The sequence below is a fragment of the Mytilus trossulus genome, chromosome 9, assembly GCF_036588685.1.
Source record: "Mytilus trossulus isolate FHL-02 chromosome 9, PNRI_Mtr1.1.1.hap1, whole genome shotgun sequence".
Taxonomy (NCBI): Eukaryota; Metazoa; Mollusca; class Bivalvia; order Mytilida; family Mytilidae; genus Mytilus; species Mytilus trossulus.
The window spans coordinates 43,523,206-43,543,526 of NC_086381.1; the positions used below are offsets into that span (position 1 = coordinate 43,523,206).

Below are 20,321 nucleotides of genomic sequence, written 5' to 3' on the forward strand. Positions count from 1 at the left end.
ATAAATGCACATATTACTTTGGTCTGAGGACAAACCAACTTAATTGTCCAATAACTGTAACATGCGAATTATCCAGTTGTTAGGAGAGTCAATGTATGAATTTGGGTAATTTTTTTCAAATACCAGAAACATCACTGTTTCTTATATTTTAAATATATAAAATATGTCTAATAGTTGCTAACTTCTAGATCATATTTTCTCAGATGAATAGTTGTCTAGAAGTTGTCAAACCACATCCTCTTGTTTTGTACTAATGTCCACGAATGTATTCCACTTGTCACATACACAATGGCGTCTTTTCTCTCTCTCGATTATGCACTTGTCACCGAATGCCACTAACCATCGAATGTTTACTAGAAACGAAAAGTCCGGCGAGTGCAAGTGGTGGAATAGGAATGGGTTTAACTAGATGGAAGACCCTAGTTTAGGGAGCTACCATTTGATTTTTAGGGGGGGGGGGGGGGGGGGAGGGGCTAGGATGAAATTTGAAAAAATAGACAGGACAGGAGTTTTGAGTAAAAAAAAGGACAACAATTTAGGTAAAAAAAGGCAGGACCGAACATAGACAAAGATAAAAAGGCAGGACAGAGATTACAGCTAAAAGAAATGCAGGACAAAATTTTTCATCCATTTATGTGTGGGTTTTCGTTGTATCTTCTGCCTCTATAAATATATGTTCATATACAATTGGTTTTTATAAACAAGATGTATACAATAAACTCATCACAGATACTGCACAATGTACATATGAATACACACAACTGATTTCGAGAAAATTCAACAAAAATCCATATGAATAAATATTTAAAATCAACTGAATGAGCCCATCATTTATTTGTTCTCAAAATTAAATTGTTGTCTTCTTCAATTACATTTTACAATTAACTTTATCGGGTACATTTACATGTATTAAATGGTCCAACCCATCTCTGTAAAATACTTCCTTCTTCACCATTGTCAGATAATGGATACAATCCCTCTAGGGTCGATCTTATTGTGGATTTACATACCAATACAAGGTAAGTTGTAAACAAACAAACAAAACAAAAAAATAAAGCAAATACTACAGGAAAACGTAACTTTTATTTTTCTGAAAGAACTTAACTTATAAAGTTGTATCATGTGAAAAATGAAGAAATGAAAAAGAAAATTAATTATAAAGTAAATAAAAATGGTTTCTTTCTGATCGGTAAATATTGATTTATAGTAATATCCATTTAATCGAATGTAATTACATGTATGCCGTGTCCTTTCATAATTGTTTGATATGGTCAACTCAGTTTTATACATTAAAGGTTCATAACCGTTCATTAAATCACGAGGTATAACCGCTGTGGGGTTTATTCCGGATGTTTCTGTGTATCGAAGCAATAATATAAAGTCATCCTATTTCCTTCTAAGAAAACACATAGGTTGTTATATACATATGCACATTCATGGCTCTACAATCTGTCTATACATGCACCTTTACATAGCACAAAGTTATGTTCTTGGACTGTTTAGGACGTCTTTACACTTAATGCATTGTATGGTTGATATGTATCTATTGGATGTTGGACGGAAACGGATTGGTAATCTTGTCTTAGATGTATGACTTTTTTTGTATATTGATATTGATATTGGCTCTGAACTCTCTGAACTAGCTGTCAGTGACTGCGAGTACGCTCAGATCTGTACTTAATGTCTTTTTGTTACTGGGATGTACATGACTATTTTGTATTTCTATTTTAATCCATCTGATGCGTTTGTCCTTTTTCAACTGATTTTTCTATTGTTCTGTTATACCACTGTCTGGTAAAGAAGGCCTAGGCGCCCGCTAACATGTGTAATCCTGTCATATTCTGTATATATGTGTCTGTCTAAAGTCAGTTGCTGTATTACACATTTTTTTCCCATTAATTTGTGCATAAATCGGGTCGTTGGTGTTTTCGTTTCCTTTAACTAAAGTCATTAACTTTTCCTGATACGGTTTTTCTCATCGGTTCAGTGAATTTGACATTATAACTAGCTGGTCCATTTCAATTAATCTTGTTTGTAATTTAAACTATGTAAAGTTTCGTTCCCTTTCAAATCACTTTATTCGCATGGTCATTCTTATCAGTTTTCTCTATTTTTAAAACAAGTAATTTTTTTTATTAAGTTGACCCGTCGATGGACTTACGTTTATAATTTTGATAAAATTGGATATGTCCCTTTGAGCTTGTTGTTATGTCGCTTCAGAATTAACAACTCCCGGAATGAACTGTACAATGTTTATACCCTGTATAAATGCTCATCTCAGTAAGAGAAAGAAAGAAGACCATAAAGAACATACAGTGATCTAGAAGATTTTAAAATATTTTTTAATATATACTTCAACTATTTATTTTTTAAATGTTTGTAAAGGCATCCCCCGAACTTATTATTTAGACTACTATTTTTGTTGAATATCTGTCAAAGTGAACTTGAGGATTGACTGCTTTATTGTTGACAGTATCAATTACATGGGGTATTTTAAATACCACAATTGAAATTTGTAAGTGATATTATTAAAAACTATAAAACTATTCATATAAAAACACTTCCCTGTGAGTTTAATACATTTTCAACGTTATTAAAATTAGTCATACAATATTTAAGTGTTTTTCAGGATTTATATTTCGGACGTTCATATAAATATCCAGTGGCGGATCCAGGGGGTGGTCCCACGGCGCACCGGACCACCCCATGACGAACCTCAATTTTTTTTGAAAGTATCTATTTTTTCAATAACTAGCTAATTAACAAATTAATACTAAGATTAATCCTTTCATCGCACTAATTGGTAAGGGATTACCTGGATACCTGGAGGTGTCACAATGGTAGAATACGGATCAATGCGTTTCACCTGTATTCATGTAATTAAATTGTCAAAACAGCTCGTCAATATGAAAAGATAAAAAAAATAAAAAAATATGAAGAAGCATCTTTAACCGAAATGATGTTGTCGCGAAATTTCAACAGAGAGACGTCATCCGAGTCCTCAACATTACATGCCTCAATAACTAACTTTCAATTTTTGATTACACTGGTCATAGTGAAAAACTGTATGGCGTTCACCAGAGGCTTGAGCACAAAACTTCAGGGACGGACTGTAGACATCATAGCAGCTTATAAATCTGTCTCAGTTGTCAAAGAAGCTCTAACCGATGTACGCAAAACTATCCACGAACGGTTTAGTGAATGGTTTGCAGAGACCGAAGAACTTGCAAAGACCGTCGCTGTAGAGCCCTCAATACCTAGACGATGCGGTGCGGTTGACAAACTCAACGGGAAAACTGTCCTACAGACACACCAGAAATTTACTACAGACGTGCCATCGGTATCCCATATCTTGACGATGTATTGAGTGGCATGGATCGCTCACATTCGCAACTCATCACCCCCATGGTAGCTATGATTTTTAAGATAACAGAAATATTTGGGAAGTCTGTTTTGCAACATACTTTCAGAGCACCGACTACAGTTTCTGGTTTTGAAAGCATTGACTCGCAAATCTTTTGCCACAAACGCAGTTCTGATGGCATTGTAGATGGACTCGGCAAATCAGTATGATAAAAGTCTACAAAATGTTTAATTTCATCAAATGTTGCGCTTTGTACAAATGCCGGTACCAACTTCAGTGCTTGAATGGCTGTTGATGTAAGGCGCGAATATCTTGCTTCCATGCCACTCAATACATCGTCAAGATAACCTGAATATGTGTATTGCATGGTGTTGTCCAAATTCATGATCTTCCATAATGTCGAGGGTATTTTTTAACCTTTTTCATACCAGACTTGGGGGCAATTACATTGGAATGTAATGAATTAAATTACACATTACATTGCAAAAATGATCAATTACATCAATTACACATTACACTGTTTTTGAAATGTAATTAATTAAATTACAATTACTTTACTAAAGTAATTAATTAAATTACAATTACTTTACTAAAGTAATTAATTAAATTACACATTACATATGGTCATGGTATTTTTTAACAATATTATACATGTATAAAAAATGCATGTGTAAAATATTCATGTAAGCATAGTTTAAGCGTTGCATTTGATAATCATAAGCTATTTTAATGTTTTCTCATTTAGTCTGAATCTCTCTGGTCTGAACACTTTGACATCGATTCTAAATAGCTTTTCAACAGGAGCTAATGCGGCAGATATTGCTTGATCAGAACATGGAAGCTCTATGATCAGAAGATGATCATATTGAAAGGAGGGGGAATTGGTCCCTTTTAACTTGCCAATACATCAAGGGGTATTTTGACGTCTCAGAAATGAAGTCATTTAAATTAAACATAATATAAATAAAGATATTATACATAAATCTTTTTTTTTTACATTAAAAATATCAAAAAGTGTGCTTGTCACAATATTGAAAATAATTTTTAGTACAAATAATGTATGTACAATGTCTAAATATTAGCAATATTTTGCTAATTAGATAAAAAAATACATGAAACAGTGGCATTGCCCCTGGACATTTTAATCTGATTAATTGCTGTTTGTTTTTACCGCTGTTAATTTTTATTTCTATAACCCTTTTGTGTATACTAGTACTGTGACACTTTTTTGGGAGTTTTTGTTTAACAAGGTGATTAATTACAATGTATTTATCAATCAATTTAGTTAAAAGATCTTTCTTAAAAACTGAACACTAATATATGATTCTCACATTTTTTTAATTTAAAATTAAATAATAATTATTAGAAAAAAACACCCTCTCTACACAAATATAGGTCAAATAAATATGGTAACTTCAGTATAAATTATAGACTTCATATATTAAAAAAGTATGTGATATTAATATTTGAAAAACAAGTATTATTTTACAATTTATATTATTAAACACAAATCCTTATTATCTTTAACACCATAAAAGTACATGTAATTGAAATATAATTCGAAAGTAATTGAGCATTACATGCTTTTTTCAATGTAATTAATTAAATTACCATTACATGTAATTAAAAAAATCCTAAATTACACATTACATTCAATTACATGGAAAATTGTAATGCATTACACTTAATTACCATTACATTTTCAATTACCCCATCCCTGTTTCATACCATTCACTATTCATTTGGGACCACCCCCAAATTTTTTTCTGGATCCGCCACTGATATCACTATAACACACACGCTAAATCGCAAACGTTTAGTGCATGGTTGAAAGTATGTAAGCTGTTGTAGGAGGAATTTTTGTTAAATTAAAAGATTTCATAACTGGAGAATATCAGGAAAGGTATCAAAAGTAATAGGAACTTGGTGATTAAAAGTCCGTTCAATGACGGAAACAATATTCAGACCAACAATTACTCACACACATTTAGAACGTATAAAAGTAGCCCTACTCTGACACAATATAGAGAAATATATTGACACAATTTTAGGCCAAAATTACTTGTCTATATGAATTTGCATTACACATTCAGGATTATTTAGTTCAGTTGTAAGATTTCCAGAAAACCAGGGGTCATTTTTTGGTATACTAGTGTTTTGAACGTCAGATTATTTTTATTGAAATATTTGGTATGATTACCAATGAGACAAGTTGAACTTTCCACAAGAGACCAAATGGCATAGGAATTAACAACTATAGGTCACCGTACGAACTTCAACAATGAACAAATCCTATATCTGTTATTAGATTTAACAAAGTCAATCTAAGAAATGCGCTCAATATCGAAAACCGTAATGTAATGTAAAAGTAAAACGAATTCAATCATTGAAGACAACTGTCGAGTTTCTTTTAGATTGGAACAAGTGCATGCACATTTGGCGTTTTTCAAAATCTCGACCTCTTCTTTTTTTTGTATCTTAAGTAGTGGCACATATCCAAGGAAATAGTACAAGATTTTGGAATTTCTCTCTTAATCTTAATACTTGTTTTGCTTTTTAACTATTTTGATCTGAGTGTCACTGATGAGCCTAGTAAATAAATGTAGATCAAACACGCGTCTGGCGTACCAAATTATAAGCCTGGTACCTTTGATAACTATTGATAGGTAACAAAAACATATACAGTCCTTCACTGCTAACAAGTACGCCATTTGATCTTTGGTTGATAATTTTCTCAATGGCAAACTAACAGTTATACTTACTTTTAAATTAAGCAGTACCGTTCGATAGAAAAAAAAATTAAAGATACTACATATACATACCAGTTATATCTATCCACCAGTACTATTTACAAGTGGCCCATTATATAATTATTAAGTCTCACTTATAAATTTTAGTTTTAGCCGTCCACGAATATAACAAGTGGCCCATAACTAAGACTTTCTTTTTATTTAAGAAATAATTCATGGAAGCCATAGATTTGTTGTAAATTTACACATGGCCTGGGCCATGATATTCGAATTTTATCCTGAGCGTTCACGGCCCAGGCCATGTGTAAATTTCCAACAAATCTATGGCTTCCATGAATTATTTCGATTCTAATAGGACAAATAAGTTAATTTAAATACTGAAGCGAGGGTTGGTGTGTCGTGTGTCGTGTGTGGAGCTGTTCTTTTTTACTCCTTGTTAGATAAAGCTCAAATATTCTCATACATCTTCAACTTGCATTATTTATTACGTTAATAACCGCTAGAAAAAAAGATGTTTAATTCTCAAACCCAATATTTCCGATTTTTAATTTACATGTTTTCTCGTAAGCTACCGTCAAATCCAAAATTGACATTTCGTAAAAAAGGAGCTGCCATGTTGACTCGCTGAAATCAAATGCAATAGAATAAAAAACCTCAGAATTCCATTTTTATACAATATTATACGAACTTCGTTGGTTTCAATTTTTTTTAATATTTTGTGATATTGACTAAAGATTGTTTTTATACTGCAACTTAAATTAGTATATTGATATTTTTTTTTAAATCGTAACATAAATATCAAGCTTATTTGCATCCCTTAATGAACCCCTGATTGTAGAGAAAGTGTTCCAAGATGAAATATACATTGCACAAAATATACAGTGTTACTATTTTTAGGAAATAAACAAAACTATTTGCAATACATTAATTCTTTTTATCATGCATCTGAATAAGAATAAAAGTTCTATAATGTCGTTACTTTGTTTAATTAAAATTAGTAATACAATAAAATTGGCAAAGCGTTTGCAATGTAGGTTCAAATACATGTGGATTTACGTGGGAGGTATATTGTAACATCCATTATAATGTATATCTCTGAGTCTGCGCTAAGTATAGATATATCGAGAATTTTCACACGGTGTTGTTTACAAAGCGAAAGAAGCACGTCATATTAGAATTTTAGTTTTAGCCGTCCACGAGTATACCAAGTGTTCCATTATTAAGTCTTAATTATATTTTTAGTTTTAGCCGTCCACGAGTTTACCAAGTGTTCCAATGCATCGGTTTCTGAGAACCTCCCAGGTGAGTGAATACAGAGCTAATATTATTTTTTGTTCATAGGTAAAAAGTATCTATGATCTGTTGCCCTAGAAAACAATAATTCTTTATCTGTTTGTTAAATAGTGCATTAAACAAAGGAGTTTGTTCAGTAAGACCCCTTTTTGGCCCCAAAATATAGCAGTTTTAAAAAATTGGGAAAGTAGAATGCTCCTGCTACACAATTATGGGCTGTTTTTGACAATACAATGCCAAGTATCGGGTACTTCTATCATTACATCATGGTAAATTACTGAAATCTTCATAATTTTAGCATTTTAGTTAAATTTTAGACGGTTTCCGTCTTAAATGAAAGTGGCCGCATTCGTGTTCATTTATAATATTGAAATGTAAGTTGTATTTGATGATAATACATAACATATTTAAAGGTTGAGGATGAACATGGCTCACTTTCATTTTTGACAAAAACCATATGAAAAGTGACGATTTTTTGTATATTTGATAGATTTTTCATATTTAAGCTTGACTCGAAGCGTTTTGAATGGCTTAATCAGTTATAATCTTTCACATGAACGAATTGAATCAATTGAAATAGACACTTAAGTGTTAAAAAGTGTCCAAAATATTTCGTTAGATGAACCTGAAATTTGAGGCAAAAATCGGCCCTTACCGGACCTACTCCTTTCTTATTGCATTAGTTTTTTTTCTAGAATTCACCTCGTATGAAAATAAGGAGATGTAGTATGATTGCCAATGAGACAACTATCCACTTCAAATGATGTGGATGTAAGCAATTATAGGCCTTCAACATATGAAAGTCTAAAGCAAAATATATTAGATACTTTGGAAAATGCGGGTATTGTTTTATTGAAATCTAAACAAAGGAATGATTCTCACTCACGCAGAGTTCTTACTCGTTGTCTGTACTGTACTTTTTGCTTTTATCAGCTTTTCAATATAATAAGATTTATGTATATGATTTGGAATTTCAAATATTTGTGCTTCGAGCATCTTTGAAGAAAAATAAATCATCGAACTGCGCCTGCGTAGAGGTGCATATTGATCCAGTGGGGAAATCTAAAGTCTGTCGACAGCATAACCGACTTGGTGGTAAAAATAGGGATTACAAAAGTAACCAGCAGTACAACTCGGTGTTAAAAAAGTTCACCGACAGCGGTATCGTTTGGTGTTAAAGAAATATAATATCAGAAAATTATAGACCTCAAACAACAGTTCCAGTAGAGTCATATACTATTTTGGCGGTAAACTGTTATCCCATCTGCAGCTACATATTCTTCCGGCAGTGATATAAAAAATTGAAAACAGATTTTATAAGAGTCTAGAAAAAATCCAATCGCTTATATAATGGAGGCCCAAAAGTTCTGGAAATACGTTATTATACATTTACAGAGGAACATTATTTATTCGCCATTTAATCTTTATTTGTCTGACAATAATCACAAATCTGCCATGTGCTTTATAATAGACTATTACAAATATTGGCGAATAACTCTTTTTTCACTTTAATATAAAAGCTACAAAAAAGTCACACATTTTTAATATTTCAGTTGCAACGTTCTGTACCAACAGCGAAGCAGAAGGGGTGCGTATAGTTTTAGATGGATACTTTGCTAATACTATTCCAGACAAGGTTTGTTCATGTGTAGCACAGAGAGGTCAAGCGCAGAAGATTGCATTCTCGAATGTCAATTTCCTTCCATCCCCTATTCAGGGTGGATACTGGTGTGGAAGTAAGATTATCGCCAAACAAGACAACGGACAGAGTATCCATATGACGTGTAGGGTATTAGGATCATTGGAACTACATAATGATAATGATATACAGATTAGTCTACGAAAGGAAACAGAACCCGAAGATACCAGCTATTGTGCACTAGTATACTTTGGTAAATACTTGTTAGCTTTGTCCGTGTCTGTAACGATATTTTAGATGTGAATTTACGTTATCTATTAAATGCTCAAGTACGTCCGTGATTTAGTTACAACAAATAATTTCAAACTTTTACTGCTTTTTTCATAGAAACAACGACTTTATAGAAGTTTGTACCTGTAACCCATATTACAAACGGGGTTATCGCATCCTTATTTTACGGTGATATATTGCATATACAGCCCGTAAGTTTGGATACAATCCAAGTAAATTAAATAGTCCTTTAAAATTATTATATTTATTATTGCCATTATTATTACCGGGAAGCATTCTGCAATGAGCAAAAACATATTATATTCCATATATAGATAAGAATATTTTGTATGAGTGTCAATGAGACAATTCTCAATAAGAGACAAATGATACAGAAAACAACTACAGCTCCTCATACGGCCTTCAACAATGAGCAAAAATCACACTGCAGGGTATATTTAAATGGCTTATATATTTGTTTTGTTCAATTGATCAATCATGCTCCTTCTGGTGGCAGTGAAGAATACATAGCTATGGGTTTGTTTATTTCTGTTTCTCTTTATAATGCCTTTGTTTTTTCAGACACCGACGAACCCATTAAAATATCCTGCTTTTCAAACTATGTAACAACAACCTCAGGGTATGAATCAAGTATAATATCAACGACAAACCCCTCAACAATGACACCAAGTTATTCAACAGAGACGACAACTGTTGATACGTTTAAAGAGACCAGTAAAACGTTGACCTCACAGCATGAAACTGTTTCTAATAGTATACTGATGGATACAATAACACCACATGTGTCAACAACGTATATGGATCCACACACAGCTACTACAATACTTTTTACAGACAACGCGACAGTTGGAATGGAAATCACCGAAACAACCATATCTGTTGACACCTCAACTAAAGAAACAACTACACTAACAGATGTTCAAAGTGATACCACATCTTCCACACCTAAAGCATGGCAGACCAATTCGAGTAAAACTATTTATATGATAACAACAACGGAACCGGGAACAAGTAGAGAGATAAGTAGTCAAATGACTGAGATGACACAAGTACAATCAACACAATTTACTGATGGTTATAAATCAGGTATGGACATTTCAACAGGTCCCAGTATTGGATCTACTCAAGTGAACACTACAAAAAGTCTGACCACACAATATTCCTCCAACACAAACATAACTGTCATTACAACTGCAGAATCTAAACTCAGTACAATCGAAAATGTAGACATTACAGTAAGCACAACCGACCGTCCTACTGTCTCTATTACAACCGATACTGGTACATCTAAAAGTTCAATTGATGCAGTTACTGAATCCACTAATACAAAAACACCATACACGCACCTGTTCAGTGTGACTACTGAATCAACTGAGGAAACGGACACAAGTATGATCTTTGAAACAACAACTACGGCATCAACTTCTATAAAAGAGGCACTCGATACAACTTTATCAACTTCACAGGATTCTCCCAATACAACCACTGATATGATCACGGTAACGAAAACTCACAAAAGCACTGATTCCAGGGTGGAGGTGACTGTAAGCACAGTAGAAGGTCTGAGAACTACGGATTCCAGCAAAACTGAGAGCAGTTTTAATACACCACTAATAACGCACGATTCTGCAATGAGCACCAGGGGCACAACCAAAATAAATACCACAGTCCCTCCTGAGCCAACCACTACATTAGTCAATGAGCAAACAGTTGGTATGTTTAAATAGTTCTGTCTTTTGCATGAACATAGATATGCGTTATCTCCTCTAACTTTTATGTCCTATGATTTATATCATTTCATGATTCTTGTTGATTAGTACCTTATGTGTAGTTATACATTTTAATATCATGAAAATAAGTGTAAATTAAATGAACACAGTTTTAAAAGAACAAACAATGTTTTTTTTATTATTTGTTTTTTGTTGATACTTTTTGTGTCCTAATCAGGTATAAGTTAAATAAATTGAATCGTTAAGTTTCACGTTGCTTATACAACTACAAAAAAATAAGGAGTGGTATTATAGTCTATGTGACAACTATCCCCCGGCCGGGACAGAGTCTAATTTGACATAGATGTTGAAGACCATAATTTGACCTATAATGTAGTAAAAAGAAGATGTGGTATGATTGCCTATGAAACAAATCTCCACAAGAGACCAAATGATACAGAACTTAACAACTGTACGGCCTTCAACAATGAGTAAGGCCCATACCGCATAATCAGCTGTAAAAGGCCCCGAAATGATAAAAGTAAAACGTACCAAACGAGAACAGTATTACGACCTAATTAAAGTACAAACAATGACCGAAAAACAAATATGTTACACATCACAACATCTGAATTACAGACTGTTTACTTTTACAAATTGTGACTTTGATGAAGAGTTATCTCTGACACTCATACCACATCCTCTTATATCTATTCAACCATTTCTCTTGAAACTCAATTAATTCAATAAAAAAGGACTATTGCAATGTATCAATTCTTACAACTTGAGTGAAGGAGCCAGTTTAAAGCTCGAATCCGTAAATATAAAACAATGTGAAGTCATGTTTATATGTGATAGAACTCACTATGATTACAATTACAGACGACAAGAACCTGTATATAGGTATAGGAGTAGGTTGTGGAGCTCTTGTTATCATTATCATAATTCTTATTGGAGCAAACATTCGGAAAAGGTAAGTTTAAACATTAAAGTAACTAACGCAATCGGAAAATTTATATGTCTTTTTTAGGGTTGTTTGGATGTCAGTTCTATTATCTAACAAAAAGGACTGTTTGGATGAAATGTTAGAATACATCTTATTGTTGAAATCATTTATGGCTTAATAGCACATAGTATTTTCTTTTGCCATTTTAAACCATAACAGCATACGTTTTGTTTGATGCGATCAGGTTTCGCTTAATAAGGATATAATATGCTGGTGAACGGATTTAAGAATAAATAATATTTTAAATATGTAAGCTATAACATCGTAGCCAATATGTTCAAGAAGTTTGAATGTTTTGCTAATTTGCCTTGCATCCGACATGACAAGAACACTGTCGATGTTCTTTACCTCGAACAGACACGTGGTCATAAAATAGTGTTTCACTTGTGGTTAGATCTATAATCAAGTGTCAATCTTTTATATATGAAACCTTGATGTATCTTTTTTTCAGACATTTGACAAGTAAAGGCATAGAACTAAAATCATACTTACATGGTGAAGATCATGACTGTACCACAGTGAACGTTACCAATACATCCTCCGATAATCAAACGAATGGAATAAACTTTACAAACGGGCAAGCAGATATGTCGTCAAAACACAAATCTGACTGCATAGAAAGGGACGAATACAAAACATCTGTAGCTAAACATACAGAAGACGTTCCTCCTAACATTACACATGTTGATGGTTTGTATGCTGTCGTTGACAAATCAAAGAAGAAACAGTTAACAAACAGTGTCATTGGTCGAGTGACGGATCTTACTACTGAAGAGAAAACAATAAAACCTTCACAAGAACCAGAAACAACAACTCTTGACGCAGCAACTAATGGATTACAATATGCTGAACTAGAATTCAGTTATCACCCTTCAACTACAGACAAACCGAATGTAACAAATACAGATTCGGTTGATTATGCCGATTATGTTTGAAAAATAAAATTTGAGTCAAAATAACATTTGAATTCGATGAATAGTTTTCTGATGACCGATCATAACTATAGACATATACCTTATATGTCAAATAAAGAACAATGGAACAATTTGACATAGCATCACTTAGGTCACTTTGTAATTACAAAATAAGGATCTGATACATTTGTTAAGACCATACATACGAGTAGTTACAGTGTCAATCATAACCTTGAACTGTACGCATATTTAAAATATTTATCAAATTTAAACAATATACTTATTAATAAATATTTATGTACAAATGTAACAAATGAAATTTTACAAGGATTACGGTTTATACGAGCAATTAGCTTGAACGGTTGCTGATTTAAAAAATCTTAACCTCACTTGATTGTATTTATTTTTATTACGATTTTTAATCAAAAGTAATGAGGATTCGAAATTACCAATCCCCCAACCTGTGAAAAGCAAAATTACAATACTATAAAATTCCAAGGTCATTATAAAACGAAATACTCCTTAAACAAATGGCCAGCCAAAAGCTCAAACACATCAAACTAATGGAAAACAACTACCACATGCCTGACTTGGTACATGCATTTTCTTAATAAGAAAATGATTTAATGGTGGATTACGCATAGCTGGCATGGCTAAAAATATAATCTGTATGACAGTCGCATAAAATTTAATTCTTATAACATCTCCATGTATTGCATGTTACTCGTTATGTTAGGTTGCATTGTTCATTACCTTTACCTAGTGACATGTCATTCATACAGACCTCAGAGGTAATTTGATATAAGGGCACATCTGTATTTTTTTGTAAATGACAATAGCTACGAGATATATATAAAAAATGAATTACGATTTTATATGTTCAATCATTAATGAATGTGAAATAGTGAAATCATAACTCTTTTAGCAGCCAATATTGTTCAATTTGTCCATATAAACCCTCAACAGAGATGGCTTTTGAATAACTTAAGTTTTTCAAGTTATTAAAAGAAAGGAATCTCAAAATTGAAAGTGAAACAAAGGCAATTCATTTGATTGACTGATTCGATCAACAAAAAATCATTCTTATACAGGTACCATTGAAAATTAACTTATTTAGTTAACCTATAACATGAAATTAAAGAGACATAAAAAAAAATCCAATGGTACGGGGTCGCTATCTATTTATATTTGTATTTATATCGCATTGTGTGACCGTCGGTAGTTTCGGAGGTCATCTCGATAGACTAAAATACACACGAATTTCTGATATATATTATCTAGTATGAAAATTGTAAATTGTTTATTCAAAACTCATCGTAACTTGGATATGTGTTTTGATTAGATATAAATCGATTATGAGAATTTGAATCAAATTAGTGAACACGATTTTGACAGCTAGTGCCCCTTTAATAGTATCTAATGTCATCTTGCTTAACAGTATGTTAAACCGCTGTTTTTACTTCATTCACTACAAACCAGTATTAGTCTAAAATGGCCTATATCCGTACTCGACTGTACTGATTGTTACTCGACTAGTCTGAATTGGTCTAAATTTTACTTCACATTACTCGACCAAAGTCTAAACTGTACTCGACTGTACTAATTTGTACTTTACCCTTATCTTTTACATTGAAAGTAGTCTAAAGTATTAGTCGACCAGTCTAAAACAGTCTTCTCGACCTGTACTAAACCTATTTTTTTCAGTTTTCAGTCGTAACCATAGCTAGGTTCCCACTGTCAATCAGATTAACCCGATGATCCTGATTGTCAAAATTATCACGACCAAGCTCAACCAAATCCTACATTGGACCTGTTTATGACTTTTACCCGACCGCCATCCGACTGTAAACAACACTAACTCGACCATGCACGACTTAATGACTCCATCACGACTCCATCCCGAAAAAAAATGAATACTAATTCGATTATTCCGATCAATTCACGATCTTAGCACGGTTTTTACTCAACTAGCTGAAAAAAAAACTATTCACAATATCAGCCTAATCCCGACCAGACAAGATCGACTTGATCGTATACGGGTCGTAGGAATAATCGGGAATTGGTCGGATATGCACATTTTTCAACGTCCGAATTGTTTAATCCCTGCCGCTTCGGAGTGGTTATTAAGTGTTACCTTAGTCCATCCATACGAACGTACTTCTCAACATGACCCTTTATAATGTTACATATGCTAGCAGGGACATTATTGGTGTTCTATGGACACAGTCTCCGTTTATTTTGTTATATTCAGTAGAAGGTCCAAGTAAAAGCATACATTTAAAATACATGTATTTACATAGAAATAAACAATTGGATTTGTTGGCTATGTGTCAAGAGCTCATAGAGATAGGTTGATAGCAGTGACGGAGCTTGTACAGTGCATAGAAGACGAAGAAGATGGCATAGACATCAAGAGGCGCTGAGAAATGTAGGTGTGACAGTGGCTGACACGATGACCACTGTGTAAGCAGTTTGAGAGACTTACACTTACTCAATAAAGAGGAACCCAATGCTTATAAAAACTTCCTCATAGTAGACACTGCTATGTTTTATTGCTCTTTTATGGAAATGATACCACGAAATGAGATTTGTCACTGGATAAGTACTTATGTTATATAGCACATAAACTTTACCATCCCCATTTCCTTGCTTTCTTACAAATAAAAGCATACTGTTAGTCAAATATATGTGCATAAGTATGTACTCACTGCTTTTTTCATAGATTTGATATCCAGTAGTTCAATGGTTAAATATATTTGTTTTCTTTTTTCTGTATTTATTTGCCAAAGAAATATAGCAAAAAGAGGGCAAAAATGTCACATATTTCCCCTAAATTTGACCCAAAGTAGAATTTCAACCCCCTGGAGTGATACCTTTTCTAAAACAGTTACATGTAACAACTTTACATATATCTTTCAAGAGATCAATAGTACATTTCTTTCTAACCAAAGTTTGGTAAGTGTTATGTGCCGTTTTTTTCATAGTTTGTTAAACGTAACGTCTGGTAGAAACAAATGCATTGTGCTGGTTAGAGGGGATTGGAATTTTGAGCAATTTTAGACAATGTGTTGAGTTATGACAATCAAAAACACGCTTAGACGTAGCGCGCGCGTCAGGCGTTTACAAATAATTTATAACCTGTTACCTTTTGATGGCTATTATTCGTTTGTTTCTCTGTCCTATATTTTCTCGCATTTATCTGTTAATTCATTGTAACCCTGTCGTGTAATGTTGTCATTTTAATGTTATAATTAACACTGTCATTAAAACGGGGGTTTTGCATGTCACAAAACCAGGTTCAACCAACCATTTTTTTCATAAAATGAACTGTACCTATTCCGGAAAATGGTCATTGTTACATTATAGTTCGTTTCTGTGTGTATTACATTTCGTTGTTGTGTCTCTATTGTGTCGTAGTTATCTTATATTTGATACGTTTCCATCAGTTTTATTTTGTAACCCGGATTTGTTTTCTCTCTATCGATTTATGGATTTTTGAACAGAGGTATACTACTGTTGCCTTAATTTCGATAATTGATTTAATGTTAAAGTTAAAAAGAAATGTATCGTTTGAACTAACAAACGACGAATGACAAACTGTAGACGCATTTGCAGCGAGTGTATAGTTTGTCAAAGTTTTATGGAAACTTGCAAAAGTATGTTATAAACAAAATGTTTTAATGATCAAATCTTGTGCTTGCTGAACAGTTTGTATCGTTACTGTTAAAAAGAATTTGCACCAAATAAATAATATTTGTCTTTCGTTTCATTTTTGTTTGAAATTACGTCAAAAAGTTCCAATGAAGAAAAAAACATTGACCTATAGTTGTTATTGAAAATTTCTGTGTCATTTGCTGTTCTGTGAAGTGCTGTCTCATTGGCAATTGTACCACATCTTCTGTTTTTATGCTACAAACATTTTTGGACAAACAGAAAAAATGGAAAGACAAAGCAGAAAATAGCCCATAAAACAGGTAAAATATAAACTTGTTGTTCATTTAAACCAACTTTGAAAGATAACTTAATCATCAGCAGTCTAACAATGAATATCATTGCACAATAACTTTGATATTTGAAAAATCCGCCGGTGACAAAATTGCAGGATTTTCTTCCCTTCTTGAACCTCTGCGATCAACCCAGGTTTTGTTGGGTTACGTGTTGCTAAGTTTTTAGTTTTATATGTTATGTGGACTGCTGTCGCTCTCTCGTCGATTACCGTTTTACGCTATGACTGTGTCGGTTTGTTTTCGACCTCTGAGTTTGATTGAACCTTCGGTATCTTTTGTCTCTTCTTTAAAATGTTACCTTTCCTTGCAAAAATAAAGACACGTACTGTACATAGAGGAATTTTTGTACAGTTGACAATAATGTTGCCAATATATTTTTGTGGAAGCATAGTTACGAGAGTTAATCAGATTTGCACACACTTTTAGAGAATAGTGTAGCAGTCATGTGTTCTCGTATATGGCCAAGTACAGATCGAACAGTGGTCGAATATGGTCGTCAAGGGATATGGTATTGGTCTGGGATAATATAAATATACAGGTCGCAGTGATCTGGAAGCGATCGAGCATTGGTCGAGTTAATTTGGAAATGATCGGATATTGGTCGAGCAAAGGTCAAAATGATCGAGTTCCGATTGGTAAGTTTTTTGTATTCCGACCAAACTCGATCTCTACACGATCCTTTCCCGATCAATTCGACCGCTACTCGATGAATTCTCGATCTCTTCTCGAGTGACTAGCTTCTCGATCCTTACTCGAATGTTTTTGACATGTCCAAAACTCTCGTGTAGAAAGTCAGATCGATGACGTTCTTTGTCTTGATCGGGCTTGATTGGGTTGATCTGAACGGCAGTGTGAACCTAGCTTTAACAATATTTGACCAAAGGTCTGAACAATACTGGACCTGTCTGAACCATACTTGGCCTAATAACCTTTATTTTTTTAACTGTTGAAAAAAGAAATTTCTTTCTAACTGACATGACAACAGCCACAATAATATATATATATTTAAACTTCTCTATTGGATAAATCTGAGAGTCATGTAAGGATGTAAAAATCAGATTTTTACATCCTTACATGATTCTCAGATTTATCCAATAGAGATGTTTAAATCAGATTATCTTATACAATGATTTTTTTTTAATTTTAAAGTTTAAGATTTAATTTGAATAGAAGATATTCTTTTACCTTAACACTACACTATCATGTATTCTGAGGGTAATAAAACCATTGGTAGGGGTCTTCTTGTTTAGCACGTTTTTTAATTTTAATTTTCCAAAATATCTAAATAAAGGCTACATAGGTTTTATGGTTACATACTATATTATATAATTACCTTTAAATGAGATACAATAAGCCAAAAAAATCTCTTAATTTGTCCAACCCATATTAGAAATATCTTTCCGTATAATTTGGGATATATTATATGTGATACATAAATCAGATTGAGAAAAGAATAAAAAAAAATATCTTTTTAATAAAATTAATTAATAAAGTTAATACCTCCTGCTTGGGGCAAATATAAATCAGATTAAGAAAAGAATAGGGGTAAACTCATTAAACAGACCACACCTGGTCAAATAGTATTGAATTCTAAATAACATTCATCTAAAATTGCAACATCCTGTACAACTTTTAAAAGGCCTTTTGAATTCACTATATAAGTAATACACGAGTTTAAGACAAGTAGGGTTTTCATTTTACCTGTAAAACATACATTCAAGTGCTAAATCATAATAAGTGCGCTTCTTATCTTTAATTTTGACAAAAATATTCAAATTTAAGTGAAACAATTTTTTTTTTTTACATTACTGCAACTTAGGAACACATTTCACTTTTAAAAGGTTATTAAGGATTGATAAGTTTATTCATAATGACTTTATAAATTCAAGGTTTTACAAAACAAAGGTGTCAATTAAATTGATTAAGTTGCTTTATATATTATTTTTCACAAATGTTATATGAATATGTTTTTTTATTATAAAAACAAAAATTCACTGCATTATTTAATTTACTCAACTGACACCCTAAATCTATACTAGACTTAAGTTTAAATGATTTCAATTGTCCAGTATATATTAAACCATAAGATATATATCTGAAAGATTCAAAAGTTTTGAAAAAAAAGAAAATATTAGTCATAATTCAGTTTTCGAGATAATTTGATTAGCTTGTTCTATTTAATTGTACAGGCTATAAATATGTGTAACTGTTGATAAATATGCTGTTGAAGTAATATATGTTCACTGTGAACTTTTGGTTTAAATGCTATAATGAATTATTCATTTATAATTTGAAATCGCTGTTTAAATTTCCAGTTCCTTAATTGATTAAATACAATGTATAGATAAAAAAAATATAGGTCTAGGTTGGTTGAGATCTGATCGAGTGTGGTTAAGACTAGGCAACACTGGTTCAGACTAGATCGAGTATTGTTCAGACTAGGTCGAGCATGGTTCAGACGCGTTTTGAATGGTTGAGAACAATTCAGACAAGTCAGTATGGTTGGGATTACAGTCGAGAATTGTTTAAAAAAAGAGGGATGCAACATACCATAGGGACGAAAACTACCAAAGGGACAGTCAAACTCATAAATTGAAAATAAACTGACAACGCCATGGCATACACAAAAGTTTGAATTATTTAGTGAAAGAACATCATCAATATAGCGGAAAGTGGAGTCAAACTTCTTATATATCTTCCTCAGAAGTTCCTGTATTAATTCAGACTCATAATAATAAAGAACCAAGTCGTCAAGAAGAGGGACACAATTTGTTCCCATTGGAATGCCGACAGTCTGTTGAAAATCCCGTTCCACAAACGTAACAAATATGTTGTCAATCAAGAAACAAGCATCTTGATAATCTCAATTTCAAAGATTTTTTTGTTTGAATCAGAGTGATTCTTCGCAAAGTTGGATTTATACCTCCCTAAGGCACGATTCTTGTATCTACGTTGTCCATTCCTTTTTTATGAAACACAGCAATACCAACTTTTTCAATTTGTCTTTAAGTTTGGAATGTGGAATACTTGTGTAAAGTGTAGAAAAGTCAAATATTTGAATACAAGATGAAAGAGACTTAGATTATGTGTACTCTAAAAGATCTTTGGAATATTTAAGTACCCATATCTAATTCACGCCACCTCTAGAATAGGCAAATTCACAATAACTACGAAGCCCGTCTTTGATTGTTGATAAAATAGATGCTTATAATTCAAAAAGAGATTTCGTGGAGCACTTGGAAGACCCAACAATAAACCGTTGTTTGTAAGAACACTTATGTAGTTTAGTAAATTTTAGACCATTCAAACTGGTCGAGTAAAAATCAGTACAGTCGAGTACAAATGTAG

General features: G+C 32.8%; 1 protein-coding gene across 1 annotated transcript; it reads left to right on the forward strand.

Annotated features, from left to right (window-relative positions):
• Positions 1 to 928: 928 nt before the first annotated feature.
• On the forward strand, positions 929 to 13,202 carry LOC134684646 (uncharacterized). Its single transcript, XM_063543950.1, has 6 exons — positions 929 to 1,019; positions 7,357 to 7,416; positions 8,961 to 9,299; positions 9,899 to 11,050; positions 11,929 to 12,019; positions 12,504 to 13,202. Exons 1-6 carry the CDS (start codon positions 965 to 967, stop codon positions 12,985 to 12,987), a joined length of 2,181 nt encoding a protein of 726 aa, XP_063400020.1. The 5' UTR covers positions 929 to 964; the 3' UTR covers positions 12,988 to 13,202.
• Positions 13,203 to 20,321: the final 7,119 nt, after the last annotated feature.